The following is a 17,286-nucleotide window of genomic DNA, read 5'->3' on the forward strand; positions in this document are numbered from 1 at the left end:
CCTTGTGTAGCGCATAGTTTGACAACAGTGTGAGGAATTCCAGCGAAATGGGTCTGCAAATATTTATATAGAATCGAGTAATCGCATCGTCTGTTGTTGGGGTAGGAAAAAAATCTTACTCTGTATGTCTAGAAGCTCGATCTATTTTCCTATCTTCTAGGCATATCAATACAAGTCTCTCTGAAGCCCTCTTTATCATGTATATGAATTTCTGCCGCGCAGCCGTCATGACGCTTGCTGTATAGCCTAGCTGCTTCTGTATCGCGTCTGTTTGTGGTGAGTTTTGGAGTTCTGTAAAATATAATTACAACACCTACTGTCGGAAAGCTTCTATCTTTGGACTGTTGGTCGCCTTTGATCTTTCGGCTGTCTTTGCCGGTTCCGCAAGTATCTGCTGGTGAGACTGAGAACTTTACTTAACCTTGAGCACTTTACGTAACCGACCGCGCTGGAGTTTTTACCCCAAGACCCCATGCCCATCATTAGACATCTCCACAGCCATCGCCACTCGACAAAGATACTCCCCATTCAAACCTGCGGATCCAGGTATCATCATTACGTATAAAACATTAACAGCCTGTAGCAGATCAGAGTTGTCGCGAGCCACATACACCATCGACAATATGTCTTACATAACATGGCAACAGCAAACGGTTCATCTAATGGCGTCTCGGCTAGCCGAGAGCAAAACCCAGTCAAGGGCGTCTCGTCTATGGCTTCTTTGGCCAAAGACTTTAAGGGAAGGTTCTTAACTAAGCTCTGCTACGGCATCCTCTAGATAATAATAGAACTAGGTGAATAGCTCAGAGCTAAGAGTTTATTAATACCTATAACGTGTTTGATAAGCAGAACTTATCGTGGGGTCGTTTTGCGGAGTAATTTCGGGAAATCGTATGTGATTACACAACTACCATCTGATAAGTGCCCGGCGCCGCGCAGGCGAATAACTCGATGTTTTGTAGCCTAATCGAGGCCATTTCGGGTCTGGGAGACTGCTACGATCCGGCGGTGCGTTTGGTTCAAGAGCAGCGCCATATAGGCTACCGGGCGCCGAGATATTTGCGTGTGCAGCGCCTGGAAGGAATTGGGGGAAGATTGGGGGAAGGGGGGGGGGGGGCTAGGCTTTGCTGCAAGGACTACGAGATAGCAATGCACTGATGCTGTGGCTCTTTAATCTTTAAAAATACGTCCTCTAGGTAGATAGATACGTACAGGATAGTTATCGTCATATAAATATATAAAGATCCTACTTGACGGCCGGCTTACTGTCGATGAGGGGCGGTCCGCCTCCTCCCTAGCCGAGTCCGGCGCCCCCGATGGCCATGGCCCTGGCTCCGAATCGGCCTTGGTCCCGGCCCCGGGCCTGCACTATCGGGCACGGGGTCCCTACCTGTACCCGTATCTGGCCCTGGCCTCGCCGGCGGCGCTGTTTGAGCTCGTCGACAAGCCAGTTCAAGCTCCGACCAGCGCGTAAGAGCTCTAGCTCTGCAACAGCCTCTTCCTCATTCTTACCGGACGCCGTACGGGCCAAGAGCTCGTCCCAGATCACCTTCCGGCGACAGAACTGCACCCTGACCCTATTCCCTGGGCGCCAGCGGCTTCCCCACATCTCTTCCAGCACCCGTACAGCCGGCTGACCCGCAATCCCTTCCTCCCACTCCTTCCAGACGTCCCGCACTGTGAAAACCTTAGCCAGGGCTGTAACGACAGGCATATCTGGTGCTAGAGGCTCTGGCGCTAGAGCTGGAGCCGGAGCCGGAGCCGTATTAAAGTTCAAGGTAGGAGCTATCGATGGCGCCAGCGACACTGCTGGCCCGGGCCCAAAGTGGCCGGTAAAGGTGATAGGGACCTTGCCCTGGAGGAGGGCATCGAAGCCGCCCTGAATTCCTTCTAGCCGGGCCTCTTGCCGGATAGCCAGCCGCTGGCTATTCTGTAAGACGGCCTCGCGCGTGCTCTCTAACACACCGCTTAGCTCTGGCAGCGCGCGTTGTACGAGCAGGCTTAACGGCTCCGTAGCCCTTATCGCGTCGGAGCGAACGGCGACGGCGAACTCATCCCATTCGGGCCCGTTAAAAGGGGCGTAGGCGAAGAAGGGTAGCGACGGGTGGCGAGGCTGCAATACAGCCAGGTCCTGTAACAGTACAATGCGCAGGCGCCGCATAAGCTTAAGGAAGCCGTCGGCGGCTAGGTCGTCATCGTCGAGGCCGCCTTCTGCCCAGCATTGCCGGCGCGCGCGGGCCTCAAAGCGAGGCTCCCACTCCTCGATCCACGGCCAGAACTGCTTTTGTAAGGCATACGGGGGCTCGTCAAGGCTCGGACCCACTACACTGCAAATCCACGTGGACCACATATAAGTGGCCCATCTCTATTACATCCACTTGTCGGCGCTCAGATTACTTAGTAATCCACTACACTTGGACCTGAAAGTGGATGTAATGGAGTGGATTTAGGTGGATTTGGGTACAGTGGGATATTCCCTGACCCTGTACGGTTCATAGTACTTATTTTTGTATATAATTGCCTATTAAATCGAGGTACCTGGACCCAAGTTAGCCGAGGTCGATCACCCCTACAGCTAATCCATTATACGAGAAACTACCCCTATTGAGCACGTTTTCTACAGGTTTCCTGCTTTGTTTTTGCCAAAAAAATTTAAAAATTTAAAAAAATTTTGACGATGTCAGCCAAACCAGGCCAACCAGGCCAACAGCAGCAGCTCGAAGACCGTCTTTTTCGCCATTTCAGAGGCTGGAATTGGTCAGAACGCGCTCGTGATACTAGCTCTTGGCTGTGGGACTTTGGCTATGATATTCAACGCCATGGCTTACGCAAATGGGCTTGCAAGGACTGTATCCTCGGAAATCGTCCCATTATCGCGACTTTTACCTCTTCAGGTCTCCAGAACGCGGCAAATCATCTATGGCGTGAGCACAAAACACCAGCACCAGAGGGAGAGAAAAAGAGCACAGCACAGCTCAAATCCGAAGGCGCACTGAAATCGAGCCAGCCGACTATTGCCTCTGTTTTGAAACTGGACGTCAACAAGCCTATGGAACAGAATATCGCGAATAGCTTCATCTCACGCTTTGATAAGCCACACTTTCAGCGTCTGCTAGTCGAGTTAATCGTCAGTAGCAACCAGTCATTTTCCTTCGCCGAGAACCCCATCCTCCGAGAAATTTTCGACTATTTGAGTCCCTCCGTTTCGATCCAACACGCCAACTTGAGTGCCAGGGCTGTCCGATATAAGATCATTCAAGAGTATAACCGCCACAAGCAGACGGTTATCGAGGTGCTGAGGAACTCCCCTGGAGCGCTTCATATCTCATTTGATGGCTGGATGTCTTGAAATAAGCTTGCCCTGTACGGTATTGCTTGTTTCTTCAGAGATGAGAAGAATCGGCCATGCAAAATCATGATTGGGGTTCCGGAGGCTCATCGTCACTTCGGCTCAACGATCGGTGGGGAGGTTCTCGACGTCCTACACACTCTTGGCGTGAGTCCAGAGAAGATTGGCTATTTCACGCTCGACAATGCTGAAAACAACGATACTGCAATGGAGGTCATTGGTGCTGAACTTGGGTTCGATGGCCGACTACGCCGAGGACGCTGTATTGGCCACACAATTAACTTGTCAGCCAAGGCGCTCTTGTTTGGCAAAAACGCTAACGCATTCGAGCAGCAATTATCAGGTGCAGAAGCGTTGTCTGATACTGAATACGCTCAATGGCGCAAAAAAGGACCAGTTGGCAAGTTACACAATATCGTAGTTGATGTGCGTATTAGCCATCGGCTAATTTACCTATTCAAGGAGGTCCAGAAGGTAAGCGGTCTTACTAAATCCTATTCGTCTCATACTAATTTGGTGTATCTAACAGGACGAAATTAATCGCGCCGCCACCCTTAAACTCCGATCGAAGAAACCACTCAAGCTAATTATCGATAACGACACGCGTTGGCTGTCATAACTCTACATGATCCGCAGGGCTCTACGGTTGAAAACCTCTATCGAACTCCTACTGATCAAGTATAAGGCGCAATGGGAGGACGAAAATCGGTCTAAAAAGACTGGCCAAGTAACACAAGCCAAGTTGGCGAAAAAACCACGCATCCTCCGAGACGAGAATCAGCTAACAGACAAAGACTGGGAGGTTCTTTACCATTTGGAGGCTATTCTGACTGTTTTTGAGACCGTGGTAAAGACGCTTGAGGGTGATGGACACATCCGCAGGCGTAAGCAAGGCTGGACCGGCTCCTACGGCAATATCTGGGACGTAGTGCTTGGCTATGAATTGCTGCTTAACACACTGGAAGAATATAAGCAGCTTGCTGCTGACTTTCCTGATCCAGAGCACTTCCGCATCGGAATCAACCTTGCTTGGGATAAGCTGGATGAATATTATCAGCGGTTGGACGAGACGCCCATCTACTATACGGCTATGGCGCTCCATCCAGCTTATCGTTGGGACTGGTTTGATGAAACGTGGGCTCATAAGCCTAGTTGGGTTGAAAAGGCAAAAGAGATGGTTGCCGACGTCTGGCTGTCCGATTACGCTCATCTCGAGGTTAGAACCAGCAGCAGCAGAGGCGACGACGAGCCACCGGCAAAAAGACCTCGGTTTTTCAACCCCTTCGAGAAGAACAGTCGTCTGCCGAACTCAAAACCAGCATACGCAGCAATTATTGTTAGTGACGAGTACCAAGCGTGGCAGACGGATCGTGAGGCCAGCGACGGCGACGTTCGTGATCTAATTGGTTACTGGATAACTAAGCAAAGCAGATATCCTCGGTTATCCAGGATGGCCTTGGACTTCCTGACGATCCAGCCAATGTCAGCCGAGTGTGAGAGGTTATTTTCAGCCGCTGGCAAGATGGTCTCGGGGCTGCGTACGAACCTAGATGCTGAGATTATCGCCATTTGTCAAGTTTTACGCTCTTGGTACCGTGCTGGCCTTATCAAGGACCTGGATCCATTGCTTAAGTCACACCTTGAAAGCAAGCTGGATGCCGGCTGCGTGACTCTAAGCGAGGACGAGCTGGCGCTTGCTGAGTCAAAATGGCTATTGGAGGGTGAGAACAGCGCCAGCGAGGTTGACGATTCATCACAGCAGCAACAGATTGAAGAATTAGTGTCAACGTCTGAAAGTGAGGCTGAATAGGCACCGACGAGGTTGTGAAGAGCCTCAAAGATCCACTATAAATCCACTTATAAATCCACGTGTGTACATCCATTCCACTCCGGTCGAATATGTGCTACATCCACTTTGTAATTGCCTAAAAATCGTACATCCACTCTACTTGGCCCCAAAGTGGAGTGGATGTAGTGGTTCCGACCCTTGGGGCTCGTGGGCCGCACGCGCGAGGAAGTAGTCCCCCGGTGACGCCGAGAAGCCGGCGACAATACGCATGAACTGGCGCGGTAGGTGCGTAAGATTGGCCTGGCAGAGCACGCTCTGGTTCCAGCGGCCGGCCTGCGAGATCTGGGCGAGCGACGTGCCGTGGGTCTCCGCGTCCTGAGCGTCTACCTTGTGTGGGAGGTGCGTCTTCTTTGACGCCATAAGGCCAGCGGCGCCAAAGATACGCCAAGTTTCTTGTAGCTGCGTCGGATATGAGAGCTCCTGCTCGCGGTCCCGTCCGACAAGAACCTTGATGCGATACCAGTCCTGGCGGCGCCGGAAGACGGGGATGGCTCGCCGGCGACATGCCAGCGCCAGAAGAAGAGCTGTGCTAAGGCCCCTTGCGTACAGAGCAAGGGGTCCTTATGCCGGAGGGCGCCCATGAACTCTTTCTTTGCCGTCGTGTTCAGCTTACCGTCTCACAGAAGGGTAACAAGGCAGCCACAGGGGGTCGGGCCTTCTGAAGACGGATAGTCGAGTAGAGACAGGTCTGCAAGCTCCATCTTACGGCGGTTTTCCCCCCGTAAGAGGTAGTAGTGGCCGAATAGGAGGTCGACTCGCGTGCGGAGGTTTTGCGGCATGTATGCGGCCCCGCTGAGAAGGAGATCCTGGACCCGGAGCCATTCGTCGGGTGAATAGCCGGCCTGGATCCCGTCGGTTCCGCGGTCTTTAAAGGAGGCGCGGTCGTGCTTCCCCCGCTGCCGGCCGCGTTGCTCAAGGAAGCCTCGTACGGCGGCGCCCCGGGGGTTTTCCGTGTTTGCGTGGCCGTGGGCTACCTGGAGCCGCCAGAGCTCGATAACGGCCGCGATATAGGCATCGATAGTGCCCCTCGTAAGCAGAGATCCTTCGGCAAGGTCTGCTGCAGCCGGCGCAAGGGCCGTGGGTGCCACGTAGCCTTCGCGGTCGTCCGCGAGCAGCTTGGCGGCCTCGGCCAGGGGAACCTCTAGGGCTTCGGCTAGGCTTTCGGCCTCTGCCAGGGCCGCGGCCTCGAGCTGCTCCTGTTCGAGCCGCCGCCGTAACTGTACAGCCTTTCCTTTGCCCTTGCCCTTACCCCGTGCCCGTGGTTTCTTCTGCAGCGGGGCAATGCGTCGCAAGAGGATATCCTCTTTGAGCCACGCTGCTAGCTTGTCCGGCGTTACGAGCTCGCCGTCGGGCCAGCTATAAAGTGAGCCGTCTGCCGCAGCCCGAGGCGTACGGCACCAGGCCTATAAGTTCTCGTCTGTTAGCCGCCTACGGGGCTCTACGTAAAGAAAGAGGCAAGGGCAAAGGGGAAAAGAGAGGGCGGCGGCCGGGGGAACGCGCCTTCCACTCCCGCTGCTTCGCAGCATAACTCCGTGCCGTGTTCGCCGGCTGTTCGTCCTTCTTCGCCTGAAGGCCCGCCCTCCGAGCGGCACGGGCACGCTCGTCTGCGGCCGTGTACGAGTCGTCTGCGGCCATCTCGGTCGATCGAGGCCTTTCTACGTGGTGTTTTTTTTTCCTGTCTGGGGCTTGATAAGTTGCGGGGAACTTATCAAATGCACTTATCAGGCGCCGCGCACACGATTTCACGGGCCGCCTTTTGCGGTGGATAAGTTGTCACGTGGTCTAAGCGAATTACGACGTAATTGCGGGCACCATCGATAAGCGAATGCACCATCCAAGCGAGTGCACCAAAAATCCCAGCCTTTAACTTTCAAATCCATTTAAAAACACCACAAACCATTTAATCAATTAAATCTACTCACTATACTCTTCCCCAGATGTCTCAATTACTACCTGACAGGTCCTTGCATTATGCCCGGCCTTGCCGCATATACCACAACGCCGACCACCCGGTCGCTCTGACCTTCCTCGACCACCACTTCTTGACGATTCAGCCACTACCTGCGCATCAACATCCATCTGATCAATTACTTGCGATGCTTCCTGTACAGTTATAGCCCCTCCTTTCTGTAATCTAGTTCTTTTTGCCCTGCGGCGCCGGCTTAGTATCTCATTTGCATCTCGAAGATTTCGGACCTCATTCCTCAATAAGACAACCTCATGCATAACTGCCCTTGTTGCTTTAGTATTTGACTTTAAAGCTTCAATAATTGACTCTGGGGAGCTGCCTTTATGTCTTCTGATTCGTTTTTCGAGGTATTCAGACTGAGATTGAGCCTCAATTGCTGTCTTTGGGGTCTTTGAAACCCATGGGGTTAATGGCTGGCTGACCTCCCCAGGAGGCGTTGGGGTTCGTAGCTGCACATCAAGCTTTGAGATCACGGCTTCTGGGTCAAGAGGAGCAAGTCCAGCTCCTCTAAAACCCCCCCGGATATTGCTTTCTGTGAAAGTAGCTTTAAAGGCGGCATAAAAGGCCGGGAAGAACTCGGTCTTGGAAATGTGGGTTATAGAGCATCTAATCAGATGCTCTATTTCTCGACCATAAGCCTGTTTCAGCACTGCAAAGCACCCAACATCAAGAGGCTGAAGTAGGTGAGATGCATGAGGCGGCATACAAAGCGTGATAATCTTATTATCCTGGCAGTATCTCTCAAAGTCAGCAGAGTGGTGGCTTTCGTGGCCATCGAGGATCAGAAGACGATAGGCACCAACTGATCGGTTACTTGTAGACCGATCAAAGTGCTTTAGCCACTCAAGACCTAGCTCGTTATTTGTCCACCCATTTTGGCTCGTTGCAATAACCCAATCGGCTGGGAGGTTGCTTTCTCGGTACCAGTTAGCAAGGTGATATTGGCCTGCACCAATAATAAACGGGGGGATCGATTGACCTTCCGCATTAATCGCCTGAATTACTGTAATCCATTCCCGATTTCCAGGCTGCACTGATTTTGGTCTTTCTTGCCTTTCTGAGCCTGTGACTGCCATTCCAGCCATAATAATACCCATCATAAAGCCAGTCTCATCAAAGTTCCAAATATCAGCTGATCGGATACCGTACTTTGCGATTGTATTCTGTACGAGCCTAAACCAGCCACGAATAATAGTTGGATCTTCGCATTTGGCTCTCTGGTAGTCATATCTCCGAAATAAACGTATCTTTAGCTCTGGTTGTCGCTTTACGAAGTTATGAGCCCAGCGCTTGCCGACAGGTGATGCGTCGCGGTCGGCAAGAAGAGAATTAGCCATTTCTTCTACAAAACGCAGTCGCGCAGGAAATCCTCGCGAATCTAGATCAAGGAGGAATTGAACTATTATCTGTTCCTCTAGATCAGATAGTTTCCGGGAGTTCGGGATACAATCGCGTCGCGATTGAATGCCATTTTGACGGCGACGTAGCTTCCAATAGTTAACCTTATATATATTTGAAGCGCGTCGGAGACTTAATTTGGGGTCATTTTGAAGGGCTTGAAGGGCAAGAAGGATTCTAGCCTCATCTAAAGGTTGTGACATCTTTGGTGGTTGAGAAGTATCTGATTAGATGAAAATGTTGTAGGATGAGGGATTTTTGGTGCACTCGCTTGGATGGTGCATTCGCTTATCAACCACGTTAATCTGTATCTTAATTCATTTCATAATCTAGTCAGATTTATACCAAGCTATTTTATATCATTTCCCATTCGCTCTTCTCTCTTCGCACACTAGACCTCAATCTCCGCCCACTTGAACGAATACCTGTAGTCTTTCCATCCCCAAGTTTGTTAGATTGACTTCGCGTGTGTCGCTGAGAGGAGCTCGCTTCTCTAGTAGAAGTATGGCACCGTGACTGTGCATGCCTAGCAAGCGATTTTTTATTTAAGCTCCTACGCGGTCGACCACGCCTTCGTTCTGGCAACACTTGGATTGTTTGCCCTTCTTCCTGTTGTGTTGCTGCATCAATTGATAGTTGCGATGGAAGGGGTAATACTGTATTTCTAGGCCTTCCACGAAGAGATATAATAACCCTTGGGTCAATAATCCTTCGGTATGGATTAGAAGATGATGATTCTCGTATACGCCAATGTGGATGAACCTCTTGTTTTGTAAAGGAAGTTCCTGAAGCTAGCTTGATGTAGATTGAATGGTAGCATGGTATACCAAGTTCAACCGGGACAGAGCAAACACAGTCGCCAAGGGCAGCCGGGAATGGGTTCTTAGCTGTTGGCATTGCCTTCTTTGCCAGTCGATACTGTGCCGTAATTAACGCGAGACACTTCGATGAAACTAGAGTCCGAAGCTCGCCCAAGTACTCTGCGCTAGGGCGGAGATACTCAGGTGCAGTTAGTACCTCATCGCTTGCACAGCCATCTATAAAGTCCTGACTTTGATCTTTGATCATATCCTGCATCGCTTCAACTAGTCGATAGAGGTTGCTCATCCCATTTAGGAGGTATCCCTTGATATTGTTATTGCTTGCCTCGGTACCAGAGGTCACACGGATGCCAAAATTGCGATAGTTCTGAATAAAGCAGCGTGCCCATTGTGCCCGAATAGGCATATACGTGCCATAGAGATATCGTAATATGGGTCGTTGGTCGTTAAATTCCTTACAAAGATTAATCCACGCCTTATCATGCACCTCCTCAGTTTCAGCAAATACAACAAGCTTCCACATAGCAAATACACCATTAAAGGTATGCGGAATACCATTCTGTACTGGCGCTGAAAGAGATTGCTGGTTGGCGGTGCTAAGCTGAACTTGTGATGAGCTACCAGCCTCATTATCAGAGCCACAGCTGCTATTACTACTAGAGCCAGGGCTCTTTAGCCATTTTTGCTTAGCTCGAAGTTGGACGTTTGAGTTGATGTGATGGATACAAAGCTGCTGCTGAACCTCGGGGAACTGGTCGTTGAGTGCAGCTTTCATTTGACCATCGAAGTCGGTAATAATCACATCCGGTTGCTGGATGGAATGCTCCTCTATAAGTTGCTTGATACTCTCTGCAAGAAATTGGAAGCCCTCTCTTTTCTCGTTATCAATAAGACCAAATGCTGTATTAAAAACTGTTCTAAGACAGGTTTGACCCGTTGCTTGGAAGAGTGGAAGCTTAAACCGGTTCGTATTATAGGTATTGTCGAAGCTGATTACCTCTGGAAATCGTTTCCACATCCCTATGCAGTACGGAAAGGTCCATACAAGGCCTAGTAAACGGTTCGGATTATCATCTGCCCACTTGACGATATAAGGCACCTTCTGCTCATCAAAGAGCTTGATCAGCGCTGCTGTGGGGCCGAGGCCACCTAGCTTCTCGCGATTGATAAGAGATCTAGCATTATAGATATCCCTTTTTGTAAAGTTGAGTTCAGGGTGTTGGTCTTGAACAACAGCATGTACGTCACGGGCTCGAATGCCAACCCGACGACTTGTAGATTCAATAGTTGCCTTAGCATCCTTAGTCAATCTTCGATGAGAGGGATGTGCAGATGACGCAGCACTAGGCCCGTGATTATGCTGGTGATGCTCAGGATTGTCATGTAGCCGTAGAAGCCATGCCCCCTCCGTAAGCGCCTCAGCGATAAGCTTCCATTTACAGCCGCATTTGCGAGACTTCCGGGCCCTAAGATTAGCGCCCCGAGAGGGCTTTGGCTCTCCATATCGATCACATTGAAACGTATAACGTTTCACCCGGCCTTTATAGGAATAAGCATTGAGTTTAACAATGCCAAACCCATTATTCTTTGCAAATGTATTAACTTGATTAAAGAGAACCTCGGCTGAGGGAGCTGGGTCGCCGGGAATTGGTGGATTTGGGATTTGATCAGGCTCTGGTGAAGACGGCTCGTGGGTTGAAGATCGTAACCGGCTGTCGCTGTCAGAAGATATTGTAATTGTATCATAAGGCTGTGGTTGGTGTGTGGGCGAGTATGGAGGAGGAGAGTTAGATGTGCCTGAGCTTAGGGATGAATAGCCCCATTGTTCGCGCCAGTGCCGGACATGTTCATACGATTGGGCGAGTTCGAAGCTGAGTCTCTGCTCAGTGCCAATGACTTCTCGGACTAGGCGTAAAGCAGAATTGAATTGGGCACGTGGTGATATACTTTTATCGGTATATTCAATATTGGTTGTATTATTTTGCTGTAACGGAGAGCGAAAAGCCTCAGGGCCTGGTATCGGGCCTCGTATACGGGTTGGTGGTCTGTTTGGCGTTGGGTAATCATTACTAAGATATATATCGTGGTCAAATCGTAGCTCCCATGCTGGCTCTTCAAGTCCTCTTGAACCTTCAGGCTGTGGAATAGTTGTAAAGTGGCGGGGATATGATGCAAATATATTCTCAAGGGCTCCCTCGTCTCCAACGCCATAATAACTGCCAATGCTTAGAGCAGTATTAGTGGGTGATAGTTGACGTGGGACTATATATTCGCGTCGCTGTCGCTTCTGAGGTCGTAATTGAAGGTAGGAATCACTGCCATGGCGTCGAGATGGAGGCATTTTTGTATGAATGAAGATGGTCGATAAGGAATATATCAGAGCGGGCTCTGAATCAAGTAGGATTAATGAAGAGGCTGGATCCAGCTGGATTAAGATCCTACTACTTAATTGGCTTAATGGCGAGCTTGTTAAGCGAGCTGTCTTCACCGCCTTTCAAAAAATGTACATATGGGTCAAGTTATTTTTTAACCAATAAGAAGGCATAAAAGTCATGCGTCCGTAAGAGTCATGCGTCCCTAGTAAAACAGTCATGCGTCCCTATCAATTGCCTTATTTTTAGTCGAATGTAAGCCAGTATAAATTTTCAATGTAACACTCACTTGTTTGTAACACTCGCTTATCATGTACGTTAGTTAATATCGTAATAGCCTGTAGCTTTCTTGCATCTGCATTATACTTAGGTAGTTTTACATTTTATTTAGACTGCCTATATGGCTATAGTACCTTAAAACTTATTAGAGGAATTGCAATAGTTGCCAGATATATTATACTGGTTTTATATTTATTGTCTAATTATCTTTAGCTTAAGATATAAATATATATATGAGAATTGCTATACGGGCATGACGTTTTGGCTACACTGGCATGACTCTTACACGGGCATGACTTTTGTGGCATCTGATTCGCTAGATTTCTGTCGACTCATAGGTACATCCTCGCAAAGGTGGTGAAGCCAGCTTCACTAGCAAGATCTTCCTTTCAGTGTAGAAGCAATTAGGTCGGGCCACCCCCCTTCAGCAGATCTTGGTCTTGCGCAGGCGTCAGAATAAGGTCTGGTTTTCTATACAGAACAAAGCGAACTCTATTACGCAGGAGACCGCACCGTTTTCGTTCGTAAAGTAATGTGACTCGGTGTCTTCGGTTGTGATAGAGGCTTTTCGATTGGAGATCACAAACTACCAGGTTTTATCATTTCTACTGTCTTCTGGTGTTGGGTTAAACTCGACTATGTTCAAACTAAAATACGCCCTCAACCGCATGTCTGCACAGCTATTTTACCGTTCTATATCCTCAATTGCTTAGAGCCAACTCTTCTCGCGCTCAACAATTCGGTATTATTCGAGCAGGGCCACTCACCTAAACCTGTCAGTATATAATTTGAAGAGGGGTATCGATTCTTGCGTTATTGGCGCTCTATCGCAATCAAGGCTAGTAGGGGAGATCTTGCTAACGTGCACCTTTGGGAAAGTGCGATCAGAATGAAGAATAAGTGGGGGGTCAAGATGGTTTTGCCCATATTTGGAAGAACCTCGCTACGTGCACGGGCCATATTCTGTGTAATTCGACACATTACATTCAGCCCTTGTTACAGTAGAGGATATTGGAGGAATTGAGCATGGCCTTAGTAACATAAACAGGGCTCATTTGCAGCTACCGAATGCAGGCATAATACTGATAAACAGTTTTCCCTGCTACGTTCGTACTTAGGTAGGACATTTGTCAACATCTAACTCCGCTATTACATACTCCCGTATCACCATTGCTACCTTGCCAAGCACTCCCTGACTCTGCCCCGACTTGGACGCCATCTCCTTAGCCGCTACGGCAAATACGAGGCCCGCGATATCGGCGACATCGGTCGTGACATACGGCATAAGAGGTAGGCCAATATCGTCTGCCTGTGCTCGCACCTTCTCGAGTAGCCCTCGAGCCATTTTATGCATGGCGAAGTAATCAAACACAAGGTCAGGCATTTCGGTCTGGATGGCGTGGGCGACGTAGTGCACGAGCTGCGGCGCGGTGAGAGTTGGGTGTGCTGGCGCTGCCTTGGCTTTGGCCTTGATCTTCCTATCTGCTGCAGCTCCAGCCTGGAACTCAGTTTCAGCGACCCCGTCCTTCTTCGCTTGTTCCTCCTGCTGTATTTTGAACCATCCACTCGTCTCCAAGATCTGCTGCATCACTTCGGCATTCCAGGCCCTCCTTGTCGGTTCTGCTATCGCGCGCTTTTCCATCCGCGCTGCACAGCACAGCGACACGGGCGCCCCGAACTTAAGTTCGCGGATGCCGGCGCGCGACCTCTGCAGGAGCACCTTGCCATGCTTGCCCTTGCGCCGGTTCGCGGCTGCGAGCCAATTGGCCGGCGATACGCCGCGACTCATGCAGTAGTTCTTGAAGTGGGCCTGTAGCGATGCCGGCGGCTCCGTGCCGACGAAGAAGGCCTGGAGTCCTTGCATCGCGACGAGGCGGTCGAGGTCTGGCCATTCCGGCACTGGCACCAAGTGCTCTTCTTCTTCTTCTTCTTCTTCTTCTTCTTCCTGTTGTTGTTGTTGTTGCTGCTGACGCACCGCCGTGTACAGTTGCACGGCATGCAGCACGGCGCCAGGCTTGGCGGCGTACCTGACGCCGGTCTGGTGGAGCAGCACACGTGCGTAGTGAATCCACAGGCCACAAAAGAGCGGGTTATGCAGGAGAAAGGACGAAGACCGGCTTGCCCTGTCATTACGACTGCTGCGGTTGAGAGCCATCCGGGAGGCCGTAAATATATCCACGCCGTTTAGCTTGACCGTGACCATCTTGCGCATATCCTCTAAATCTTTCATCGCATCGTTTTGATGATGGTCTGCTAGGTTTGCACGATCGAGCAGATCGGCAGTGATCTCGTTGAAACGATGAAACTCAGCCAGGACCTTCGTGATGTTGGGCCCGAAGGAACGTAGCGTGTCAAGGTAGTTCTGCACCGCGAAGCACAGCCAGACCGGGATCTCCTGCGTCTCGAACATGTATTTGACGCCGCGCGCGAACTCGTCAAGCACAGGGATGCCTTCGATTTCGAACAGCAAGGTGATATCGGGTACTACTTCCAGAAGCGCGGCCTTGTCCTGCGCCCACCGCTGACGGTTATCCGTAGTCTCTAGATGCGCTCTCTGCGCGTCATACCACCCGAACTTACCGGTGTAGCAAGGCATTTGTCGTGCGCTGTGCGGCGCGGCCGTCCGAATCGCTTCGAGCAAGCTAGCAGCATTGTACAGAAACGTGGCGCCTATATCATAGCATGCGAAGTTCATATCGTCAGAAAACCGCTCCTTCTGGAAGGGATCGAGACCTAGGTATTGACAGACTTCGCCGAAATACTTCGGCAGCAGCGCCAACACGCCACCATGATTCTTCAGCAGCGGCGCCATCTCCTCTTCCATGCTGCGCGCGAGCTCGATAGCCAAATTGGCACCAACCGCAGCGGCAGGCAAGTCGATCGTCCCACTGCGATACTCATTCCACAAGTTGCTAACCTCTTGGCGAAGTTTGATGAAGTCCTTGAGCAGGGTTATGAAGGCGAATATGCACTCAGTCTCCGACTCGTCATTTTCAACTGTGTACTCGAGATCAATAGGTGAAGATGGAGCAGGAAGCACCACATCGGGCGAGTCTGAAAAGTTCTCGGATGGCTCATAAACTTGCAACACCTGAAATAGACTGAAGTCCCGGATCTTAGCTTCCACCACTGAGTTATCGTGGATGGCATTCGTAGCGTCTTTCTCAGACGCCATATTAAATGCAACGCCGCTGCCGCCTTCAACTTTGAACAAGGCATAGCGAACCTTCTCCAGCACGCTGACGAAATATGCATGCGCTGTATTTGCCCGCACGCTGAGATGTTTGTTGGTCTCGCTAAGGTGCATTGAGAACATCTTCCGGACACGGATCGCTCGCTCCAGGGCCGTGCGAAAGAACAACGGGATCCCAGCCCCATTATTGGCTTCTATTGCGGTCGTTGTTGTCAACTCGCGGGCGATGAACTCGGCCAGCGGCACGAAGTCTCGAATGGCAAGCACATACTTTGGCTTCGGCGGTGGATCAGGTGCATCCTTTTCGTCTATGCCTGAAGGTGCGACATGTTGCTTTTGCTGCTGCTTAGCCTCCTTGCGCGCCTTGCCCTTCAGGCGGCCGGATGAGGGGGCAGCACTCTTGTTGGCTGCCGCACCTGCGGTAGGGGGTGCTGCGAGCGAGGTCGTGTATCCATGTTTCTTGGCAGTTGAGGCTAGCCATGAAGCGACGATGTCCGTGTCGCGTTTGTATTGCTGGTATATTGAGAGAAAGCTGGTGGATGGCATTTTGAAAAGTTATCCAATTCCGAAATGCAATGGATTTTAGTCTGCCCCCCGAGTGTGCACGGACGAAAATGATGTATTACGACGCATTTTATGGGAAATTGGAAGGACGTCAAGCGTGCACGGGCCAGATTCTGCGTAATTCGACAAATTACATCGAGCTCTTGCTACAGTAGTAGTAGCCTCGTCCACCATTGTGGCCAACTCTAATTTGAGCACATTTTTAATCGTTTATTATGCCTTCTAAACTTTCATCAGCGCGCAAACGCAGTAGGCCGTCTCTCAACCGCCGCAAAGAGGTTGAGATTCAAGACGATGAGCCATCCGATGATTCAATCCGCGTAAATCAAAAGTCAGAGCCGGCTCAAGTGAATGGACAATATGAAGCCCGTCTTTCAACATCAAAATCCAACTCCAAGGCAGCAGAACCAAACACTCGCCTTCGGCGGAGCCATCAGCTGCCTTCCCGATTAGTTCACGATACACCTCAGAGCACCATTCGCCACTCTGGGGAATCAGAGGAGCATACGACAGCGTCTTTTGCCGAATCCCGCATGGCTCCTTCAGTGAAGCGGCAAAAGACTGATGACGTCCAGTCCCGAGTATCTCAAACGTCTGGACTATTAGATTGGAACGCACTTCTAGTAATAATGATCCCCCAACCAAGTTTATTCTGCCATAACCTAACTACTCTACAGCCCTCTGGAAATGAGTTTAAAGAAAGCTTGAAGACTGCCTCAACTGCCTTGGCGCCATCCGTCAAGGGCTTCGAGCAGCTTTTAACATCTATCAACGATGAACACAGCAAACTTACCGCCGTTAAGGGCAGTCTCTCTTCCCAAAGGGTCGAGCTAGCCAAGGACCAGAGAAAGGCTTCGGACGCTCTCAAGGATGTTGAGACATCAACAGCCACCGAGAATCAAATGCTCAGAGACCTCGAAGATGTCTACAACAAATATCCAGGAGACAAAGAGCTTCTCATATTCCTTGAAAAGCGAAAGAAAACGAGCGATGAACATCAAGAGGTATATACTATCGTCAAAAGCCAACTCGATAAGAGCTCAGACAGACTTTCCAAAACCGAAAACGAGCTTGCGCTGGTTACTGGGAGGCTGAGTCAGCTCGAGGCTGAAAGGGCTGAGGTCATGACGGAGAAGGAGGGAGTTGATAAGGCGGCAAAACAATTGGTGGTTATGTCTCGGTTCTTGGAACCTGGTTGGCAAGCTACTCTGGACATGCTTGAGCAGGTTTCGGGGATGACGCTCTGCGAACTGCCCTCTTTGTGGGGTTTTCATTGTTGTGAGTGATGCTTGAAGTTGTAATATTAGGGGTGTACGCTTTATCAAGCTGGTGTTGGCGTGGATGGGATACCCCTAGTAGTTAATAATAATATCAATTGTATTAGAGTTGATGTTTCTGCTACACTTTATATAGGGTAGAGTTGATTTAATGAGCATGTTTATAGAGGAAGACTTTAGGTCAAGTTCATTTAGGAAAATGTTATTAGTTACTT

The 17,286-nt window shown here is 50.2% G+C and overlaps 3 protein-coding genes across 3 annotated transcripts; 2 read left to right on the forward strand and 1 right to left on the reverse strand.

Moving 5' to 3' along the window:
• Positions 1-13,083: 13,083 nt before the first annotated feature.
• On the reverse strand, positions 13,084-15,820 carry BKA55DRAFT_571790 (uncharacterized protein). Its single transcript, XM_046193097.1, has one exon. The coding sequence runs from the start codon at positions 15,774-15,776 to the stop codon at positions 13,152-13,154; it is 2,625 nt and encodes an 874-aa protein (XP_046048013.1). The 5' UTR covers positions 15,777-15,820; the 3' UTR covers positions 13,084-13,151.
• A 189-nt stretch (positions 15,821-16,009) lies between these two features.
• On the forward strand, positions 16,010-16,597 carry BKA55DRAFT_460073 (uncharacterized protein; the record flags this gene model as incomplete). The annotated part of the gene is made up of 2 exons (XM_046186095.1): positions 16,010-16,417; positions 16,472-16,597. Coding segments are annotated over 2 exons (534 nt in total), but the record flags the coding sequence as incomplete, so codon positions are not given.
• A 310-nt stretch (positions 16,598-16,907) lies between these two features.
• BKA55DRAFT_571791 (uncharacterized protein) lies at positions 16,908-17,267 on the forward strand. The gene has a single exon (XM_046193098.1). The coding sequence runs from the start codon at positions 16,919-16,921 to the stop codon at positions 17,078-17,080; it is 162 nt and encodes a 53-aa protein (XP_046048015.1). The 5' UTR covers positions 16,908-16,918; the 3' UTR covers positions 17,081-17,267.
• Positions 17,268-17,286: the final 19 nt, after the last annotated feature.

The sequence above is a fragment of the Fusarium redolens genome, assembly GCF_020744475.1.
Source record: "Fusarium redolens strain MPI-CAGE-AT-0023 chromosome Unknown BKA55scaffold_10, whole genome shotgun sequence".
NCBI classification, from domain to species: Eukaryota; Fungi; Ascomycota; class Sordariomycetes; order Hypocreales; family Nectriaceae; genus Fusarium; species Fusarium redolens.

What these genes read in the sequence shown, in the direction of transcription:
- BKA55DRAFT_571791 (XM_046193098.1), top strand. Translation starts at nt 16,919, where the DNA reads ATGACGGAGAAGGAGGGAGTTGATAAGGCGGCAAAACAATTGGTGGTT.
- BKA55DRAFT_571790 (XM_046193097.1), bottom strand. Translation starts at nt 15,776, where the DNA reads ATGCCATCCACCAGCTTTCTCTCAATATACCAGCAATACAAACGCGAC.